This window comes from Austrofundulus limnaeus, unplaced genomic scaffold (assembly GCF_001266775.1).
Source record: "Austrofundulus limnaeus strain Quisiro unplaced genomic scaffold, Austrofundulus_limnaeus-1.0 Scaffold9, whole genome shotgun sequence".
NCBI lineage: Eukaryota > Metazoa > Chordata > Actinopteri > Cyprinodontiformes > Rivulidae > Austrofundulus > Austrofundulus limnaeus.
In genome coordinates, this window is record NW_013952411.1 from 5,001,142 (window position 1) to 5,023,661 (window position 22,520).

At 38.5% G+C, this 22,520-nt stretch overlaps 2 protein-coding genes across 3 annotated transcripts; one reads left to right on the forward strand and one right to left on the reverse strand.

Annotated features, from left to right (window-relative positions):
* Positions 1-8,384: 8,384 nt before the first annotated feature.
* On the reverse strand, positions 8,385-12,085 carry psma4 (proteasome 20S subunit alpha 4). Of its 2 annotated transcripts, none has more exons than XM_014001617.1 (9): positions 12,001-12,085; positions 11,579-11,604; positions 11,436-11,478; positions 10,850-11,012; positions 10,689-10,766; positions 9,880-9,968; positions 9,662-9,792; positions 9,259-9,382; positions 8,385-8,626 (listed from the first exon to the last, which is right to left on the reverse strand). In XM_014001617.1, the coding sequence occupies exons 2-9, from the start codon at positions 11,579-11,581 to the stop codon at positions 8,472-8,474; spliced, it is 786 nt and encodes a 261-aa protein (XP_013857071.1). In that variant the 5' UTR covers positions 11,582-11,604; positions 12,001-12,085; the 3' UTR covers positions 8,385-8,471. The 2 variants fall into 2 exon arrangements, with proteins under 2 accessions (XP_013857071.1, XP_013857072.1); XM_014001618.1 differs by having other exon boundaries at positions 12,030-12,051.
* A 256-nt stretch (positions 12,086-12,341) lies between these two features.
* Positions 12,342-20,896, forward strand: LOC106512999 (solute carrier family 25 member 44). The gene is made up of 4 exons (XM_014001615.1): positions 12,342-12,556; positions 13,563-14,220; positions 15,680-15,807; positions 19,281-20,896. Exons 2-4 carry the CDS (start codon positions 13,593-13,595, stop codon positions 19,470-19,472), a joined length of 948 nt encoding a protein of 315 aa, XP_013857069.1. The 5' UTR covers positions 12,342-12,556; positions 13,563-13,592; the 3' UTR covers positions 19,473-20,896.
* The last annotated feature ends 1,624 nt before the right edge of the window (positions 20,897-22,520 follow it).

A 22,520-nucleotide genomic window follows, 5' to 3' on the forward strand; every position in this document is an offset into this window, starting at 1 on the left:
TTGTTTTCCCGAATGTACATGGTGTGTACGGTTCTGTAAGTCTAACGGGACTGAAGAGGAGGGGGAAGAGCCTGAACTTTCCATGCCTTCTTGATCGAGCTTCTCCAAACAACAAGCGTCCCTCTTAAAGCACCTTTTTAGGGAAGCAGAGACAAGCGGAGACAAAGCAGCACATCTGCAGCAGCTGTGCTGCGATGAACACACTGACGCCTCATCCAAACAAAACTCTGTTTTAAAACAACCACCTACCATCAGAACAAACCCCCTTGGCTGTGTTTTCCACCGTGACTTGGCTTGTTAGTGCTGCAAAATCAGGATTTCATGTCAATAATAAAAACTATGTATTTTTGTGAGGCTTGAAGAAATTGTTGTAATTTAAGTTATTTTTTTAAACAGTATTTCATTACCATGTCAATATTTCTTTCCAAATGAACCTGAGAGTGCCAATTTCTGCTGGAAAAAACCCAACTTTACATTCCAGCAGCAACAATAACTTCATTTGACTTCTCCATAATAGGCCGTATCAGCCGCACGTCCTTTAATCACTGTTTACTGCAGCTCGGCTCCATTTATGGTGAACTGTCCTGATCCGCTGCGGAGCAGAAAGTCTGTAATCTCCAGGATTTCGTGCTGCTTGCAAAATTAGTGTCATGGATGAGAAGTTTATTTAATGTGGGATTCTCAGTGAGGTCAGGAATTTACACACCAGTGAGTGACCGTGGCTAAAAATATGAGTTTGATAAGAGGTGCAGAGACTGGGGGGGTTCAACCAAAACACTCGCTCTGTTTTTGTTGTCATACTTTGCTGTTGAACATGTAATTTTAGATAACAATGCAGCGTTGTTCTGAAAAGCAGTCGGTCCTTTAAACTGCCTGAGATTCTTTTTTCAGCATCTTCAAAAGTTTTCATACTCCTTAAACTTTTCCACTTTTCTCCTGTTACAACCACAAACCTAAAAGTATTTTATTATGATTCTATGCTATACACAAAGTAGTGTACAACTACGTAAGAAAGATGATGAATAGTGTTCTAATGGTTTTAAAGAAAAAAGCCTTAAAAGGGAAACGTTTGTGTTTAACCAGATTTTCTGCACTTTCAGCTACAAACCTTTGAGTTATGTCTATCAGCTTCTAAAGAGTGAAGTTTATGGTCATTCTTTTCTGCAACATGCCTCAAGCTCAGTCAGACTGTAATGAGGGCAGAAAAACAGTTTTTATRTCTCGCCATTCTTAGTTAGACTTTGACCGAGCTGTTCCATCGCATGAAAATGCTTTGATCTGAACCGGTCCATTGTAGGTCTGGATGGATGTTTCCCCTCGTTGTTCTGCCTCCGCCTCAGGCTGAAGTCTTCTGCAGACTCTAACAGGGTTTCCTCCAGGATCGGCCCCGTATTTCAGCTCCATCRATTCTGACCAGCTTCCCTGTCTCTGCTGAAATAAACACAAACAAAACACCACARCATGATGCAGCCACCACCATGTTTCATAGTGGTGGGTTTTAGTTATGAAGCCTCTGCGTTTAGACCAGACTTTTATGCACTTTATGTTTGCCGTGCTTGTATAAAACTGCAAAAAGGACTCTCATGGTTTTCTGTCAACAACCATTTTCTTTTTAACGTTCCTCTATAAAAGACAGATTTGTGGAGTGCAGGACTAGTAGTTGTCCTGTGGACAGGTGGATCTCTGCAGTTCTGCCATAGTTACCCTGGCCTTCTTTAGCTGCTTCTCAGGTTTACTGTAAGCCTTCTTCAACAAGATGTGAGACAGCAGATCAGCGATTACGTCATTTCTGACATCTTTGTTTGATCGAGTGTTTAYAGTCATGTAATAAACGCAGGGAATAAATGATCATAATCCCTTCCACAGCACTCCAAATGCAGCACACGTCACACAGTGTAGTGTGTAAACAACAACAGTTGTTGTTTTTTTCACTCCATGATGCGTCATAGAGTGAAAAGAGAGGATCAAGTTGTTGGAGTCAGAGGAGCAGAGGTGCTGATTTGAAAAAAAAAAAAAACATAGCTAAGAAAAGGTGAAAAATACCAAATGACTTTGGTAAAAATGAATTTCACTGATCAGAAGTACTTATGTAAAAGTCATAAACTGCTCACAGTAATCAGAAAAGTAAAAGTACTTTTACACACACTCTAAGAAATGAAGTGTTGAATTTACTTCACCAAACTGGTTCCACTGAACCAAGTTGAATAAATGTAAAACAATTTACATTTAAAAAACACCWAACTCAGTTTACTGGAACCAGTTGAAATAACTTTAAGAAAATTCAACACTTCATTTTTAGAGTGCACAAACAACTTATTTCATGATAAATTCTCATCTTATTTAAATTTGTAACGTGTAACTAGGTGTTAAATTGTAAAGTAGGAAAAGTATCATTTTTATGTTTTAATGTAACAAAATAAAAGTAAAAATTACGATGATGCTCCTCGAAGCTGTCCATCTTAATAATTTAACAACCGGCTTCTGGATCATTTTCAGCAAAATAACACACAGAAGGACGCACTGCTCCACATAAACAAACACTTCCACAAAGTTCTGACCAATCACAYGCTGCAGAGTTCTGACTGGAAGCACAGTACAACACGGGCTGTCAGCGGGAGATAACAGACGGAAGTTGTGCTATTTTTGTCACACAGGACTTGAGAATGGAATGGCTTCATGCTTTGCTTACAGTTTAGGTGGACTGCCACATCTTCATTAATTCTTATATACAATAATAATTATAATTACCTGAACATTGTTCTGTGAAGTGCTCAAAGCTTGTGTTGTATAACCCAACACTGCTTTAAGCTTCTCAACAGCTTTATGTGTGTTCCTTGGTCTTCATGATGATGTTTGATCACTCATGTTCCCTAAAAAAAATGCTCTGAGGCTTTCACAAAACACACCAGGTTAAAATGACGTGAACTGAATGAAATACAAACGCACGCCACACTTTTCAGGTTTTGCATTGTTAAATTTTAAAACCCAAGCATCACTTTCCATTCGCTTCACAGTTACGTCCCATTTTGTATYGATCACATAAAATCCCAGTGAAACACCTGGAACGTTTGGTTGTAAAGTGAGGAAATRTGAAAAAGTTCCCAGGGTGCTGGTGCTTTTTTTGAAACACGGTATTTACTCTCTTCTTCATCAACAAAATCAAATCATTTTGTTTAATTTTAATAGATACTGACAGCTGTTTGTTGTCTGTGATCAAGTTATCGCCAAAAGTTTTCAAATTAAAGTAACAAGAAAGTTCCACAATCCATCTAAATGTGTCTAATTAAACATAAAACAATTATTATTCCCAAGTAATGAGCCAACCAACAAATGGACACGAGTATTGATATAATTTTAATTAAAGAGTAAATAACGATGATGCTGGGCCACATACTAACTCAGTGTTTTTTAATCCTGTGAGCTACAGATAATCTTGGATTACTTTCCGCTGATTTGCAGCTCTTTAGGATCACTGACAGGATCAAGATCAATGCCTTAACAAGGCAGCAGATCTCCTGCTATGGTTCTGGTTCACCTCATCAGCTAACTGGTGCCTCCTCTGTTGGACCGGGGGAAAGATGACTGGCTTGTGGAGACACTCCCCTCGTTCCTGTCATCTCCGACCCTTTGAACTCCCCCCCGTTTTTTTCCACTCTTCCTTCCTCCTCCTCCTCCTGCTCCTCCTCCTCCAGCACTGGCAGGATAACACAGCGGCTGCCCCTTGTTTGGATAAGTTAATGCTGAGATGTCAGCCTTGATTCTGATGTATACCACCTGCCTTGGCCTCCAGCTGACCTCGTACTCCAGCTCCCACTGCAGAGACATTCCAGTGCTTTTCTGGTGCCGTGTTTATACTGCAACAGACTGGGCCTCCGCTCGTCCCGTCTGCTCCAGCGCTGACTCCGTGCCGCTCCAAAAGATGCGGGTGCTTCTCGGAGACCCTGAAGAGGAGGCGCCTCCTTCTGATGTGTCAAATTAAATTTGGAACATTTCGATTCAATCCGTTTAAGACTTTGAGAAACTGAAAAGAGGAGGAGGTCAGCGGACCTTTTCTGTCGGTCTGTTTTAGGCCCAGATTCAGTGTGTGTGTGTGTGTGTGTGTGTGTGTAGGGGGTGTCTAATCATTCACATGCCAAAATCCTCCCACTCAGCCCTGTGGGAGCTCATGTGAACGCCATGACCTCACTACGCCTGACCTTTAAATGAATTAGCCCTCTTGATTTACAGTTTAGCTCCGTGCCTGATCTGAACTGAAAAACACATAGTAAACAAACAAACAAACAAAGTTTCTTTTAAGTGCCTGTATCTCAGTCTTTAATGGACCAAAGATGCTTCCGGACGATGATTTTTTTTGTATATTTGTAGGTATATGCATATATACATACATGCAGATATATAGGCATATTTTAGCTAATTTTATCCTGTTACTCTTTATTCTTTTCTATTTCTTTTAATGTGTATTTGCACTACTGTGGGAGTGGCTCTAATCTTGTTATGCACACGTGTAATGACAATAAAGGCATTCTATTCTATTCTATTCTATTCTATTCTATTCTATGCTGTAGGGGTTGTGAGTTCAGAAGGGAGGCGTGTTGCTGACAGCTGACCTCATCAGACCAACATCCACTGACACGGCTTTACATCACCTGCTTGTTGTTCCACCTGTTATCCATTTACATACTCTTATTTATCCTTTCGTAAACAAGAAAACAGTGCACATTACACGACTATTTCACAAATATTTCTTTTAACAAACAAACGTATTCTCTTGCCTTTACATGTCATGAAACCTAAAGTTGTTTTTACATTTTTTGCATCTTTTCTCAAATTATTCTTTCAGTCTTGATAAATGATTTTGTGCCTAATTATCAGATGAGCAATATCAAAAATATTTGTCTCATTGTAGATCTTATTTGTTACAAAAAGGCACTTAAATAAAACGTATAGCACAACACTTGATTTGTTTTAATGTATTTAATTGTTAATTTAGTTGATTTGTCACTATAGCAAGTAAAAAAACTGACTTTACTCTGTTTTATTTTAGTTTCATGTATTTAAAATGACAAACTGACCACTATAAATTCATGCCTCACATCAAAACAACCCAAGCGATACACATCCATGCATCGACACACGACTCTCAACCTGTTGAAGACCACRTCAGAGATGTAAAGATTGTATTTTAGATCATATTAGATTTAAAATGTCATAATTACAGATAAAGTATTTGTGAAAGTCATGTTTTACTACCTGGAAATACAATGAAAAGCCCTCCTGTTGGTTTGAGCATTTAAAATGACAGTTTTTGTTTGAATTACTCTTTACAAAATACGATAATTATCATTTTAAAAATACTAATATTCACTAAATTATTACTAACTGGACTGTGAAATTTAATTTAGCTTTAGGCGAACTTCACAGCTAAGAATATTAGTTATGAGATCAGCTTCAAATTAGTCCCAAAGTTCATAAACGAGAGCATAATGACAAAATAAAATAGCTAAACTCATAATTTACTTATTTTTCCTATTTAGGAGTATGCTGTGTGGGAGTTTCTGTACACACAACTGAAAGTTTTGGAGCCATAACTTTGAAAGATGAAGACCAACTAAAGAACAGTAATTAAGCTGTAACATTTGTACACAGTTTTTTTTTTCAGATGCTTGACCTTAAAACAGAAACCTCAGTGTAAAATCACTGGTGCAACCTGACAAACTGAGCAGAGAGCCGAACGTGACAAACAGGAGCTGCTTACAGACGACACACGCCTGAATGTGAGGGAAATTATTAATAATACCTCATAATAATACTTAAGCTATAGCGTTTGATGTTTCATATAAATCATTTTAAAATAGACTCCAGACATTAAAGATTTACAAAGGTTGTTTGATTCTAGCTCTTAACATCACTAAATGTGTCTGAGTGAAGAAGCAGGAAGACAAACGCAGCAGCTCATTTATTCAAACAGTCCTGTTGCTGTTCACTATTAAACAATGGTGTCATWTTAGACACAGGGTTGCCAGATAATAATAATAAAAATAACAAATCATTTTGCCGGTCTTTTTCTGTGCACATTTTCACCAARTACAACACAGCGTACATGATACTTTGTTAAAAAATACAACAATATTAGTTAGTTTAGTTTACATTCCTTTAAAAACAACATAAATTCAACATACAACAAAAACACAAATCATAAACTAAATGAAGCAGAAGACAAAATCTTATTATATCTGCCCTTTTTTCTCAAATAAATAAATTCAATCAAAAATAATCCTTAGTTTATAAAAAAAATAAAAATAAAAATACAAAGGTTTAACTCCTTGAACAACAATTCATGCATTTACATATTTCTTCAGAACATTATTCTGTATCATTCTCTTAAATATACTCATTGATCTGGCATTTTTAATGTCATCTTCCAGATTATTCCATAATCTTATGCCCTGGATTGAAGTACTCCGTTCCTTTAAACTGGTTCTAAATTTGGKTTTAACAAACATCTCTATCCCTTTGAGATTATAACAACTCCCTCTTTTAACAAAGTGTAGTGTACAATGTTAAAGGGACATTACAACAGTTTACCATGTCCCATGACCTTCGATTGAGAGGCTTTAAAAAAAAAAGAAAGAAAAAACAGCTGGAAAATTAAGCCTGAATTTTTAATTTTGTTCATGTTGATGCACCCTCTCATTATGTYGCTAAACTTTTGGTAACATTATAATTTAAGGGTTGCAATTTTAACCACCCTAAGATATTTTATTTAATTTTATTCATGTTCTGTTTCTGGTTCCTTTGCATTTGGTCTCATTAACTGTTCCCTCCTGCTGCTTCATGTTGTTTTGTTTGGAAAAAAAATAATCCGTTTTTGTTACATTCGTCTTCTCTCTCCAGCTGCCCTCATTTGTGTTRGTTGGTTGACCTTCACTTTCACCTACTTTTATCAGAAATCTGCTTTTCATTAAAGAGAAGTCTCTCCTTTTATCAAGTTCTCAATAAATGTTTGAATCATTATATAAGTTTGACCTCAGTGAGGAAAAACAGCCTGGAAATAACTCATCTATCACTTTGGCTGCAAATGAAAACAATTCAACTGAAACTCCTGATAATCGTTGGGAGTTGAGAGGTGTCACATATCAGACTGTTACCAAGTCTGCTGTAGTTACGATCAACTTTAATGTTCATAGAGAGGAGGGTGGAGACATCCTCTTAAACACTCCTCTCTCCCTCACACAGAAAACCTGGTCCTGTGTCCAAACATCACAAGCATCCAAACAAGACAAACTGTCAGGTTGTGGAGGTCAGACATGAGTTTTCCCAGTTTAACCTCAGAATGACCAGTTCAATCCAACCCTGACCACCTACATGGTGTGCAGCTCATCGCACCGCCGTCACTTTCACCAGCAGAATAGTCAGATGTTTGAAGATTCGAACCTGATAAAAGAATCTGAAAACTCAGTATTTACTTCTGAATGATTTTCTCTTCAGCAGGATACTTTAAACACAGAAATATCAGTAGTTTTTAGCATGAGGTGTTACACATTCTTTTTGTATTTGTGGAGATGAGAACAGATTTTTATCATGAAGCCCTGTTACTTTAGAAAAACACCAAAAAACATATTTCAGGACATTTAATCTGTGAACTCTATCGCCATCTTGTGGTGGAGAAAGATTATTTCGAAGCTTACTAGAAAACCTTTGACCAAATAACTAATACTGTGATTTATGAGTTATCACGAGTAACATTTAGTAAAGAATTTAAAAAATACACATGCGGAGTGGGGCAGTGGCTCAGTTGGTAGAGCTGATGCGTCTCAGCAAGGTCGCTGGATCAAATCCCAGCCTGGGACCTTTCTGTACAGTAATGCATGGGTTTTCTCTGGTTTCCTCCCACACATCAAAAACATGACTGTCAGGTTAACTGGTAACTCTAAATTGTTCCTGTGAGAGCGAATGGTTGTCTCTATGTGTGGCCGTGATGGGACTTGCGGCCTGTCCAGGGTGTACCCTGCCCCTTGCTGGATATGGGCACTAATGACCCCCATGGCCCCTAAAGGAAGAAGCGGGTTAAGATAATGGATGGATGGATGATTTTTCTGATTGTCCTTTTAATCCACTGGAACAATAAATTACCATTTTAATCATAATTCTTTCAAATGTTGGTTTAATTACATTTTAAAGCTTTACTAAATAATTTGATTCTTGTTTAACAGAAGGTACACTGATATTTATTTTAATAAGCATATTTTGAAAGTTTGAGTTTATTGCTGAAATAAAGAAGGAAAATATATTTTAAAGGTTGGATGTGTCAGCCATTTAAAAATCATAAAGAGGATTTTTTTTTCTGTTAAACAGGACAGAGCTGATAACGACAAACACGTCTGTCAGTTTCTGAGAGTTTATTGAAAAAGACGAAACAATACAGGATATTGTGAAACGTGGTGTGTGTGTGTGTGTGTGAATATTCTGTCTTATTTGTCTTTCTCCTTTTGCTCCTTTTCCTTTTTGTCTTTTTCAGCCTTGGCCTCTTCAGCCTCGTGCTTCTTGATGAGTTCCTCGACTTCCTTCTGTTTCAGCACCTTGATATTTGTTTTTCCATCTTCACGCGTCAACGTGGCAATCTCAACTGAAAGTCAGCATGACAGAATTTTGCGTTAATGTTTACACCAACACACTTACAAATCTTTTAACATTACTTAACGTGCCTGGGACATGCTTATCCTTCAGGTACAAAAAGTCAAAGAAAACTTTGTTCTGTGTAAGAAACTTGGCATGCCACACATTATTTTACCTACACTTAACTGGCCTATTTTCTTTTGAACTCGGCTCGGCCAAAAGGAAACAGGAAGTGACATCAAAGGGGAAATCCTTTAAGAAAAATAACTCACTGGTCTTTGTTCATTGAAACATTATGATTTAAACTGACTCCTTTTTTTGTTTCTGTCTGATGGTGACTCAAAAGAATCTAAAACATCAGATTCCTCTCCACAGTCTGGGCTGATGAGCATTTTATCTTAGCTGTGTTTTCATGCAGACATTCCCCTTTGACATCACTTCCTGTTACTTCACATGCAAATATCTCAACAACTGTTTATCTCAGCAGCATGAAAATTATTTTGTAAAATGTTTTCAGTGTTATCTTTCCAAAGATGCATTTGTATTATCATAAAAAATGTTCAAGTCACAGGCAGTTTAAATTTGAAACAGATCAGGCAGAAGAAAGGCTCTGATGAAACAGCCAGATGGTTGTAACCTCACCTTTCTCTGCTGACAGCTTGCTGACATCCATGGTTTTGTTGAGGACTTTGATGGCTAAAGCCAGAGCAGAAGACAGAGTCATCTCCCCCTCTTTGTAGTCCTGCTTCAGCATGGACACAGCAGCCTGGAGCCAAAATGTCCCAAAAAATTAAACACTGGTCAAGAAACTGAACACTTACCCTAAAACAAAGATGTGACTTTTGCACAAACCTATATTTTTATTATAAAATAAACTGTGTTTCATGACACATTTTTAAAAATCTGCCAACCGTTTCCTCCTTCAGCAGATCAAAAACACCAAGGTAAGAAAAAAGAAAGCTTGTTTCTCGGAGTCAGAACAACAACCCCTTTAATTCCCATTGTCTGTTTAATCAGTTACTGAACAGGGCTGTTTCAAACTTACAGCGCTGTTGTTGCCAATACAGGTTGCTTTCCAGCCTCCATAGTTTCCGCTGGGGTCACTCTGGTACAGCTGGAATCCATAGTGTTTGTCCCAACCTATGTAGAGCAGCGAGACGCCAAACGGTCTCTTACCTGTGCAAATGAACAGAACAGGTGAGACTCACATTGTGTTGGACCGGAAACCTCGGGCAACATGAAGCAGCCTGCAGCGCATCGTACCTCCGAACTGTGTGTAGGCCTGCTTTATGTCACACAGAGCTGTGACCAGCTGCTCACATGGGATTGGCTCCTGGTACTGCAATAAATACCTGAAGACAAGTCAAACACTCAGTGGTGCTGGCAGACATTTTGGAAGGTGACCCATGCTGGTAAAATTACTCAAAATGAGGATGCAGTGCAAAATAAGTGAAAATATTGATTTTTGCAGTATTGAGATTTGAATAAACATGAATCCATAAAGATCTAGGGATACTGTTAACTAAAACATCACATTTTCATAATATATACTTTTAAATTGAAGTTCTCCAACAAGTCATATTTGGTAATCTTTTATTTTTAGTCTAGTAATTACTTTTCTCTGCCAGCTGCCATAGCACTGGGAAATCCTTTCATATAATGTAAGGCATCATTGTGAAGCTTGAAGATTAAAATGTTTAAATATAGAGCTTGAATTCCTGATGACATCATTCTAGAGTCTAGACCAATAAAAATCAGGTTTTCAAACAGACACTATAATAAACAAAACTAGCATGTTGCTAGCCCGGTTGGTCAAGTTTCAACAAACTATGTATCATTTTGAAGCTTTTGAGATGGAGAATTTTAAATAAATCAAAAATTTCTCATTGTTACTCATTTTGCCAAAAAAAAATTGTAAAAAAAAATTCTTAAGACATTTGTTGTTTCATCTGTTTGTTATCCAGCTACAAATGAAACATGATGAATAAACAAACGGCTGTTTAACTACTGCTACTTAGAGAACGGTGATAAAGTCACTGATACTGGTTGGGTGAGTGTTCCCCGACACTGACCTCTGTGCAATTAGCCGCAGCTCATTTGTCAGTACGTTAGCATCTGACGTGATCCCAGCAACACTGCACGCCATATCTCTGAAATGATGAACACAAAACATGAGCCTCACCCCCCCACACAAACAAATCCACACTATGTGAGAATGCTACGGTCCACTCACTCGTTGAGCTTGTAGATCTTCTCAGAGAAGAAAACCTCATCAAGCAGTTTGTGGATGTTGCGTCTTTCTGCAGCTAACAGCACGCCATCGTTGGCCAGGATCCCCAGACACGTTCCTGCGTGACCAATAGCTTCCATAGCATACTCCACCTGGTACAGGCGTCCTGCAAATTACAGGCAAAGGGTGTATGGTAAGCATGGTTTAAACTAATAAATAAACAGACTACTTGATTGTATCAGTTAATACTATTTTACAAAGTGCCACTACTGTGCTTATATATATATCTTTTTATGTGGTTGTTTTGGGACTTCTATTGCAGTTTAAATAATTTTGTTGTGCATCAGTAGTTGAGACTTGTTACATTTATTGAACAATGGATGCTCAGGGTCCACTTAATACACGCTGAATTCTAGTTTTGCATTATTTAAACATATTATTATTTTTATCATATTGCTACAAAAAAAGTGTTAATTTTCTTTCTTGTATGTATTTTGAAGTGTTAAAACAATAAAATTAAGGCGTTAGCTTAATTTAAGCAAAGCTTGAATATGTTTAACTGAATGTTAAAAAAGAAAACAAATCTTGCCTTCAGGTGAAAATATGGTTGTCCGAGAGTCATATCTGCGAGACTAAACAAAACCCAAAGTATTAAAACAAGCAACAACCTATGAACTCTATTTATACAATTAAAACAGTGGAAATATTTGCAAGATATAAAAAGTAACAAACCATTTTCTCAGGCCACTGGATTTATCCTAAAAAAGAAAAAGCGAAAGGGTTGTTATGAACAAAAACAGATATCAGAAGAAAACAACAAAAACTCTCAAATGTGTTTTTATTATTGGCAGCGTATTACTGACACACGAAAGAGAAAAATGTTTCATCTTTGAAATTCACCCAAACTAAATATAAGTAAATGTTTATGAAACCTGTAAGACAGACGCTCACTGTTGAAGCTAAGTGGTGCACCAGAATGAATCTGCAATATCGAAGCATGCTAACACATTAGCATGCTAACACATTAGCATGCTAACCAACCGCTTCTACCTGTGTTAACTTTTTTATTTAGGCTCACGAAGTCACCGAGAAAATAATGTTAGGTGAAGTTATAAATCAGCACAAGATACATGAAAGCATTACTTTACTTTTACCTTAAATTAAACTGTATAACTTGACGCACTTATGCTCAACTGAATGGTCCGCTGCTACTTTCAGTTTGGTGTTTCCTTGCTCGTCCACCGGCGTCCTGTCAAACAGAGCACCGCTTAGCAGCGCCATCTGCTTCTGGGAGGACCGATCAATTTACTGAAACGGGTAAGAATCTGTAATGAACATGAAAAAAATGTTGTGGAAAACCACTTCAACTATAGGGACACAGTAAATGCAAATTCAAAATCTCTGTTTCGAAGGCGATAAGAGTAAAAACTAGAAACAAAATGAAAGGTTACAGGTGGCAGTAATGCGCCTAAAAGACTACCAGAAGCCACCAACGAAGAAGAAGCGAGTTGGCACGTGATTGGTTCACTGGGCAGCATGGCGTTTGAATGGGAGCAGGAAGAGCTATGACAGCAAGAGATGAGAAGGTTATTCGTTATTTAGTGAAGTGTACTAGTGGTACGGAGTTTTAGATACCAGTTAATGTGGTTTTCAAGGCACCGAACCTATCCAGGGTATGCCTTAATAACAAAATAAAATTCATTCAGAGAGGTAAGTGATTTTTATATTGTTTTCTTTTAAGTAATGCTAATGCTAATTCTTTACAAGCGAACCCAAGAAGTTAGCCTACTATTACAGACATGTTTAACAGCCAGAAAATAGGCTGATATATATATCTTTATAAAAATGCAGCTATGAAAATGGTTGACTAATTTTGTTGTTGTTATTGTTGTCCACAACACGACCATTTCCGTCACCGGYTCAGGAGCGCCGTGTCCTCTGGACTCAAACGTGATGATATTTAAACACAACAAATTTACTGAAATACCACAAAAACACTCCATGTTATGACCAAGGCAGCTTCTTTCATTCAGGTTAACTCTGCTAGCTTTAGCCGGCCCTGACCTTTGTATCATCATGTTGCAATCAGAGATAAGTGAAACATTGTAGTAGCTTTTAACCAGCTGTGCAGGCTCAGATATCTTCAGTCAGATTAAAGATGGATACATGTATTAATCATCATCACCTGCTGAGTACACTATGTGCTGATATATTCAATAATTACAGTCAGTTTGAGCAGATGGTCACATTTTAAAAAAGTAAATCAATTATTTGCGTGTGTTTTCTTGTTCACACTTGACTCACATTGTTAGGAGCTGGTTTTGCAAGAATTAAATTAGCATCAGTGGTTCTCTATCCGTGTAGTGGTGAACTGTGTTTTAACAATACGGAATTGCTCACTTTCTAATCTTTTTCACTTCTGATATGATACTGACCCGATACAAAATCAGAACGACTCAATGTGGAATCTCAAAAAATCTTGATCAAGTCAAACACTGGTAAACAACAGTAAGTATGAGAAATACTGATCCATTTATTAATAACCAATGGGTTACATAATTTTTAAATTAAACCTAAGAATATTTTACAATTAAATAAAATAAATAAAAATGAGTGCATACATCAGAGATTTTAGATGCAGGCCGATATAATCTGATATTCATTTTGTGGTTAATATTGGACCCCCTACTAATCACTCTGTTATTATTTGTTTTAGTCTGATGAGGGGCCGCTCACAACAGGCAGGATGCAGCAGAAGAGGAACGTTCAGATCATTGAGTGGGAGGACCTTGATAAAAAGAARTTCTACTCGTTCGGGTTATTTATGACAATGACCATCCGGGCCACCGTCTACCCAGCTACACTGATCCGCACTCGGCTGCAAGTGCAGAGAGGAAAGTCGCTCTACAGCGGCACCTTTGATGCCTTCTTCAAGATCCTGCGGGCGGAGGGAGTTGGAGGCCTGTACCGCGGCTTCATGGTCAACACCTTCACGCTCATCTCAGGCCAGGCTTACATCACCACCTATGAGCTGGTGAGGAAATACGTTTCCCAGTATTCTGAGGACAATACAGTCAAGTCGCTTGTGGCGGGGGGCTCAGCTTCCCTGGTTGCTCAGAGCATCACTGTACCCATAGACGTGGTGTCGCAGCAGCTGATGATGCAGGGCCAAGGGCAGCACCTCACTCGCTTTCGACTCCCTACTGACTCAGACGCTGGAAAGGCGAAAAAAGTTTTTGGCCAAACCAGAAATATTATGGCTCAGATTTTTGCTGTAGATGGCTTGCGGGGATTCTACAGGGGATACGTGGCTTCTTTACTTACATACATCCCAAACAGTGCAGTCTGGTGGCCTTTCTATCACTTCTATGCTGGTAAGCACAGAGACCAATGTTTTTTTTCCCTTTCTTTCTTTTGAATCAGTTGTTTTCACAGTGTGGAGCGAGCCTCCTTTAGAGCATCCTCAACAGATGAAGGCTGGTGAGGAAATAGTGAATTAAATGGTTGTGATGTGGGCGGTGCAGTGATTAGAGCTGTCACCTCTCAGTGAGAAGGTCACAGAATCACCTCATGGCCTGAGGTCTTTCTGGGTAGCGTTTGCATTAGAGCTGCACAATACTATTGCAAATATATYATCATCACAATATCAATGCAATACTCGTATAGCAAAGGACTTCTTGGAGTTCTGTTGACTGATGTATTTGAAAAGTTCTGTTTTTCTTGCTAATGTAATATTTAGCCTGAGTCTCACAACAGTAAAAGCTCACAGCAGAGACAAATGACTTTGCCAAAAATGCTAAAGGTCACAGWGTAGGAAGTACAGATTAGAAAGAGAGGAAATAAAAAAGATGTGTATCACACTTGATATTAGGGCTGCCACGATTAATCAATTAATCGCGACTAATCGATTATTAAAATAATCGATGACTAATTTAATAATCGATTAATCGTTTTCTTTTTTATTTTTTTCTTTACTTTGTTTTTCTCTCCAAACTGCTTTGACACCTTCCACTGCCACATCTGCCTTTCTGTCCTTGACACACATGCACAGTAGTGGTAACTGGGGTAGGCCGTGGACGTCACAAGACATTATACAGACAGGCTCTGGTATCATGGCTACCCAGCAAYGGAGCTCAAAATGTGGGAACTTTTTAAGAAAATGAAAGAGAAACCTGTGCAATATCTGCAGAGCAGAACTTGCCTTCCACAGCAATTATTTTTAGTTAGCATATAGCTAAAATCTAATGATGGTTATATAATAGCAGCTGCATTCTGACGTGATAAGCTGTATGTTTTATATTCAATTAACGTATGGTCTGATTAGTCGACTAATCGAATAAATAATCGGTGGTTAATCGATTATTAAAATAATCGTTTGTGGCAGCCCTACTTGATATTGTCAGTGTTTACAAATATTGTGCAGCTTTAGTTTGCATATTCTCCCTGTATGTGTGGGTTCTCTCTATGTACTCTGGTTTCCTCCCACAGACCAGAAACATGCACGTTAGTTTAGTCGGTGAGTCTAATGTACCTGCATGTAAGTAAGTGTGTGTGTGGTTGTCTGTCTGTGTGTGACTGCTGAAGTTAGGCATCAGCTCCCTGTGATGCAGAAAGTGGTTGGATTGGGATGTGATTAAAACCTGAGGTCTATTGCATCTAAAAAATGTTATTGTTTGTTTCCCCCAGGCACATCTGAATATACTAAGTTGTACAGAAAACAGCCTTTTTTCAGATCAGGAAGGAGTCTTATTCATAAGCACGGCAGAATGTGAATGAAATATTTCAAGGACAGTGTGTTGTTAAAATATTTGACTTGTGTGTTAAATTCAACAGAGCAACTCTCTAAACTGGCTCCCAGTGACTGCCCTCACCTGGTCCTTCAAGCCATGGCTGGACCTTTAGCTGCTGCCACTGCCTCCACCGTCACCAACCCAATGGATGTGGTCAGAGCCAGAGTGCAGGTGGTTTAAATTTAAACTTTAATATGTCTGCATGTATTCAGTTCTGCTGTGGTTTTTCCAGTCTGGAATGGCAGAATCCAATTTCTTTATTGATCCGTGTCACAGGGTTCTTCTTCAAACAAACTTTTCTTGAAACTGAGTGAAATATTGTCCAAGCAAACCCAATGACAAGTCAGCAAACTGTAGATCATTCCAGCATTTACAGTGGGGAGAACAAGTATTTGATACGCTGTTGATTTTTCAGATTTTCCCACTTGCAAAGCTTGTAGATGACTGTAATTTTTTTCATAGGTACTCTTCAACTGTGAGTGATGGRATCTAAAACAAAAATCCAGAAAAATACAATGTATGATTTTTAAATAATTAATTTCCATTTTATTGTGTGAAATAAGTATTTGATCATCTATCAACCAGTAAGAATTTTGGCTCTCACAGACATGTTAGTTCTTCTTTAAGAAGCCCTCCTGTTCTCCACTCATTACCTGTATTAACTGCACCTGTTTGAACTCTTACCTGTATAAAAGACACCTGTCCACACACTCAATCAATCAGACTCCAGCATTTCCACAATGCCCAAGACCAGAGAGCTGTGTAAGGACATCAGGGATAAAATTGTAGACCTGCACAAGGCTGGGATGGGCTACAGGACAATAGGCAAGCAGCTTGGTGAGAAGGCAACAACAGTTGGTGCAATTATTAGAAAATGGAAGAAATACAAAATAACGGAAAATCTCCCTCGGTCTGGGGCGCCATGCAAGATCTCACCTCGTGGAGCATCATTGATCTTGAGGAAGGTGAGGAATGAGCCCAGAACTACACGGCAGGACCTGGTCAATGACCTGAATAGAGCTGGGACCACAGTCTCAAAGAAAACAATCAGTAACACTCTACGCCGTCAAGGATTAAAATCCTGCAGTGCACGCAAGGTGCCCTTCCTCAAGCCAGCGCATGTCAAAGCCCRTCTGATGTTTGCAAATGACCATCTGAATGATCCAGAGGAGGAATGGGAGAAGGTCATGTGGTCTGATGAGACAAATATAGAACTTTTTGGTTTAAACTCCACTCGTCATGTTTGGAGGAAGAAGAATGATGAGTACAACCCCAAGAACACCATCCCAACCGTGAAGCATGGTGGTGGAAACATCATTCTTTAGGGATGCTTTTCTGCAAAGGGGACAGGACGACTGCACCATATTGTGGGAAGGATGGATGGGGCCATGTATCGTGAGATTTTGGCCAACAACCTCCTTCCCTCAGTAAGAGCACTGAAGATGGGTCGTGGCTGGGTCTTCCAGCATGATAACGACCCAAAACACACAGCCAGGGCAACTAAAGAGTGGCTCCGTAGGAAACATCTTACGGTCCTGGAGTGGCCTAGCCAGTCTCCAGACCTGAATCCAATAGAAAATCTTTGGAGGGAGCTTAAAGTCCGTGTGGCCCAGCGACAGCCCCGAAACCTGAAGGCTCTGGAGGAGATCTGTATGGAGGAGTGGGCCAAAATCCCTGCTGCAGTGTGTGCAAACCTGGTCAAGAACTACAGGAAACGTCTGATCTCTGTAATTGCAAACAAAGGTTTCTGTACCAAATATTAAGTTTAATTTTTCTGGTGTATCAAATACTTATTTCACACAATAAAATGGAAATTAATTATTTAAAAATCATACATTGTATTTTTCTGGATTTTTGTTTTAGATTCCTTCACTCACAGTTGAAGAGTCCCTATGATAAAAGTTACAGTCTTCTACAAGCTTTGCAAGTGGGAAAACCTGAAAAATCAACAGTGTATCAAATACTTGTTCTCCCCACTGTATCTCCTTTTCCAGAGTGAAAAAAAACCTGTCTTCCCTGAATAACAAAACTGAACACAATCACTCTGTTCCTCTTATTCCCACTTACCTTCACTGTAACCACTAAACACATTCTCTAGCCGCCTCCTCTGTGTTGGTAGGAACTCACTAGCCCCTCCTACTTAGGCACAGCATTCCTTCACTCTTTCCAGTAAACACACAATTTTACCTTTCTTTTAAGTATAGTAGGGTTGCGCGGTATATGCGGTGTATGGTAGAAATGGTATGAAGTTGGCCTACGGTTGAAATTTATACTCTACCATCCTATCATCATTACATTATCGCACCTGTGTGAACAGGGCTGCGAGTGCAGAGACAACTGAGCAGGAGTTCGAAATATAATGAAGAAATTCTAGTGTTTTAAAACACGTATAGAGGATAAATCCTCAAAATTTCCTCCTCCCGCTGTAGAAAAGTTACGTAGTGTCGCAGGATCATTTCCTCCTTCCCTCTCCTCTCCTGTCGCTGCACGTCGTGCAGAGCGAAGCTTTAACAACTGTAGTTTTTAACACCCAATTGTCAGAGAAAAAAAAGTTTTATATGTACCCACAGAGATTATTTTAAAAAAATGACGTGGATGTTTGTTCAGTCGTAAATCCATCTTGCTAATGTAAAGTCGGCTTCCGCTCTGATGATGATGATGAAGAAGATGAGCGCACAGCAGAGCAGCAGCTGATAAGTTCAGCAGGCAGATATTAAAGCAAAAATGTTGGATTTAATCAAGATTACAGTTTTCTGCAAAAAAATGCTCTAAAAATTACATTATCTTAACTTATTATGATAATTTTCTACCGCGATATATACCGTTACCGTGAARGTATTCAATTTATACCATGATATGAATTTGAGGTCATACCGCCCAGCCCTAAAGTACAGTACAAATTGTTTCTACACAATTTAAACAAATACAAATTAAAAACTGTTCAGTTCCAAATCATACAGCAACTATGTTGTGTTATCGTTGTTTACTTATCGTAAAGAATGTCATCATTTATGAACGAGTTTTGTTTCACTGTATTACACTATTAAATATGGAATTTGACACATTATGCAAAACTAAAAAAAAGGTTTTACAGCTCAATAAAAAATACAGTATAGTTATTCGGTATTAGGGATGCACCAATACTAGTTTTTCTCATGCACATGGCGTAGCATGCGTGTCGCATTAACAACATGAACACTGGAGTCCAATGAAGGTTACATTTAAAATGTGAACATCCACGCAAAAAAAAGGGTTTTGGTATCGATGCATTTTGAATGAGGACTTGTAAAAACAGTGGTATCGGTGCAACCCTAGTTAGGGCTGCATAATATATTGAAAATGTATCATCACGATGACAGCCTGTGTAATATGCATACTGCAAAAACTGCATAAACTACAAAAAAAGTTTGCTCAAAAGTTTGCATTTATGCTTTTCGTCCCTCAGACGGTCAAACGGCTAATTGCATGGATCTCTTCACATTTTAAAAAATTCATGCTGGAATGAAAATGATTAGTTTTTTAGTTGTTGTTTTTGCTCTGAACCCAGAGTGGTAAGACATCAACACTACACACTGAACCCTAGTTATCAGTTATTATCTGGGATGTGGTTGTAAATAATAAGCCCTCACTGACTGTTCGTTTAGGTTGAAGGGAGAACTTCAGTCATCGAGACGTTCAAGCAGCTGATCAAAGAGGAGGGCTTCTGGGGACTAACCAAAGGACTGTCGGCACGCATCATTTCCTCCACGCCCACCGCCATCGTCATGGTTGTTGGCTACGAGACGCTGAAAAAACTGAGCCTGCGTCCTGAGCTGGTGGATTCAAGGCACTGGTAAAAAAAAGGATAAACATGGACCCTGTGACATTTTTAACCCTAATCTTTAACTCAAACTTCCTGGGAGAGCGCAGGATAAATGATGTTTGTTCCAGAGGAAACAGCGTGGGAACATACAATCAGTTATTTTAATCATTTTCATTTTAAACTTTTGTTCAGGCATTCATTAGTTGTGAATGTGTTGCTGCTTGGTGCAACAACGAAACAGCGAAGCAAAATGATACACATTTAAATCTACTTTATATTGTCGGTCATGTGATTTCAGTTCAGGTATTTTTGTGTTTGTTTAAAATGTGAGACTGATTATTTTTAAGTGACTAATAACCTGTTTGTGTTGTCCTCCCGAGAGGTTTTGACTGGAGACGGTGAAAAAGGTCTAACATCTTAAAAAGACGCACTCATGTCGGCTGTAAACAAACCATTTTTTAAAACTTTTTTTTATGTCAAACTGGCTTTGATGCCTTTTTAATGTTGCCTTCTCTCTGTGAAGTCTGGACGATCTGATTTTTGTTATTCGTGGGAAAACGTGAGCCAGAAGAAAGAGAATTTTTAACACGGTCATTTTTTGTTCAGTTTTCTCGTGTCACAGATTTCTTGCTTAAACTCAATATAGCATAGCATTTTTCTGCAACATGAATTTGCATTATGCTGGTTGCAGAAATGAATGCAGCTGACTTGGTGTGCTCGTGGGCAGTGATGTTCGTATAATTCACGTATTTTAATTAAGTTGATCTTTTGGTTGAAACCTTGTAAAGAAAACTACCAGCATCTTCATGGGACAGTATTTGAGTGCAAAAATATTTGATCCTTTTTAGGACAAAATGTGATCATTTACTGCCCGTTTGTGTAACGTGTCTCTAAAGGAGCGTCCAACCTAATTTATTTGATTTTGGTCTGTGTGTTTTTCATGGTTTTCGGTATAATAGCCACTAAATATGTTTTGTGAGCTTTTGCTCTGTTTTTGTTTTTACTTTGTAAGAACTGATCCTGCAGTCTGCTGCTTTTGTATTTGTTTTAAAATCTTTTAATCAAAGAGTTATAATGTAGTTTTATTTTAAGTTGACAAAAGTGCAATTTGTAGRAATGATATTTTTACACATGTGCGCCATTTTACAGATGTGCTCACTTCAATTATTGCAGGAAAGGCTGAGGAGGGGAAAAAGTGGCTTTAGTTTGATTCCAGATTCAGAAGAAGCCATAACTGCACAGACTTTAATAACAGGTGGTAATAAATAAAAACCCTGCAGGTTTCTGTAATATTTACCAACTACTGGTCTCCTTCATTTTGCACAGCTTTTTATTTCACTGAAAATGTTGTGATTTGGTGACAACCTGCCCTCTTCTGTTGATGTAAAACTCATGTGGTCTCACTAACGTGTCAGTTTTAGATATTTCACTAGTAAAACACCCGGAGTGCTGAACGAATCCCCTGCTGTGTGTTTCTCTGTCAGAAGCAGATCAGAGCAGCTGAGTGGGTGATTCAAAATTCTCAGGACACCCTTTAATTCCAGAAACAAAAGAAAAGATGAAATATCTGAGTACCCCAGCAAGTGATGGGTGGAAAACTTGAAGGCCATCTTGAAAGYTGCCATATTTGATCAAAGTCAAGATTTTCCAACGTGAAGGAGTTTGTGTATCATTAGTGAAGACCAGGATCTTCTCAGAAATGGATTTCTGCAATCAGATGATCAATATCTCTTGTGGTTCAGACGTTATGAACAGAACGTTGTAAACTTGTGTTTTTCGTCACAGGTGTGTGCGTTCAGCACCAGGGACAGCCCATTGAACACATCAGATAACTGCATCACAGGCAATGTTCCCAGTTATTGATGTTGCAACTTTCTGTGTTTACCATTTGAACCACAAGAGACATTGCAAATCTGTTTGTGGCAATCCATTTCTGAGACAATTCTGGTCTTTGGTATGCTAAAAGATCACCTTCCTATTGGACAAACTCACCTTTGATCCAATATGGCAGCTTTTAAGATTTTAAGATGGCGGCCAAGTTCTGGACAAATGCCCTTGATAGAACCCCTTGAAAATGAGATTGTACAGCTCAAGGAGTTATCCTTTTAAATAAATAAATATCCTAAAATATTGCTCCCTCACACATTACTCAGTGAGGTATTCAGATGTTTTATTCTCCTTTTGGTTTTCTGAAATAAAAGTGTGTCCTGAGACTTTTGACTCACCCTGTAGCTCCAAAAAATCTCTTTTGTTTGGATGCAATGTTGATATTAAATTCAAACAATGTGCTTGGATTGGACATCATTAAGTTTTCAAGGGCCAAAAATGTACCTAAATATCTGTACTGTAGTATAATGGTACATAAATATACATAAAGTTTAATTATGAATTGACAGGTAACGGTATCCTAAAGGTGTTCTGTGAAATGATATATGTTTAGGTCAGACTTCATCAGTCTTTAAAAAAATCAGTTTAAATAAAAAAAAACATATTTTGTATTTATTGTTAATTTTCAAACTTGGCTCTACAGAGTCCTAATAATCCATACTGACAGGTTTAACAGCTTCTGTGTATAAAAGAGGCATTGCTTGATTTAAAATGTACTGCATCATTTAGAGACGTGTCAATAATGTGCTTAATGCCCTCAGGGTGTTTGTGTGTGTGTGTGTGTGTGTGTGTGTGTGTGTGTGTGTGTGTGTGTGTGTGTGTGTGTGTGTGTGTGTGTGTGTGTGTGTGTGTACGCAAGAAAACAGACAAGGTTGAAGCACATCAATACTCCAATGAGTTGAGACCTTCTTTTTCTCTCGGTGTGTGTGTGTGTGTGTGTGTGTGTGTGTGTGTGTGTGTGTGTGTGTGTGTGTGTGTGTAAGCAATCGTTTCACTGTGTGTCTGTCCTGATAAGGCTCCACCTTCATCACCACTTCATATTGCACAACTACCTCTGTCTACGTACACGCACATTCATGCATGCAACCTGCAACGTGCACACGCAAGGAGACACACACTCCTATACTCATCCTTCACAACAAACGCACACACGCGCACACACTCACTCACAAACACACACACACACACACACACA

Bases quoted from the DNA above. Each gene is read 5' to 3' on its own strand.
- psma4 (XM_014001617.1), bottom strand. The intron at 9,969-10,688 runs GTCAGTGTCGGG...ACTTGTCTTCAG, and splicing joins CTGCGGCTAATTGCACAGAG to GTATTTATTGCAGTACCAGG. The intron at 9,383-9,661 runs GTAAGTTTGAAA...TTTTGGCTCCAG, and splicing joins GTATTGGCAACAACAGCGCT to GCTGCTGTGTCCATGCTGAA.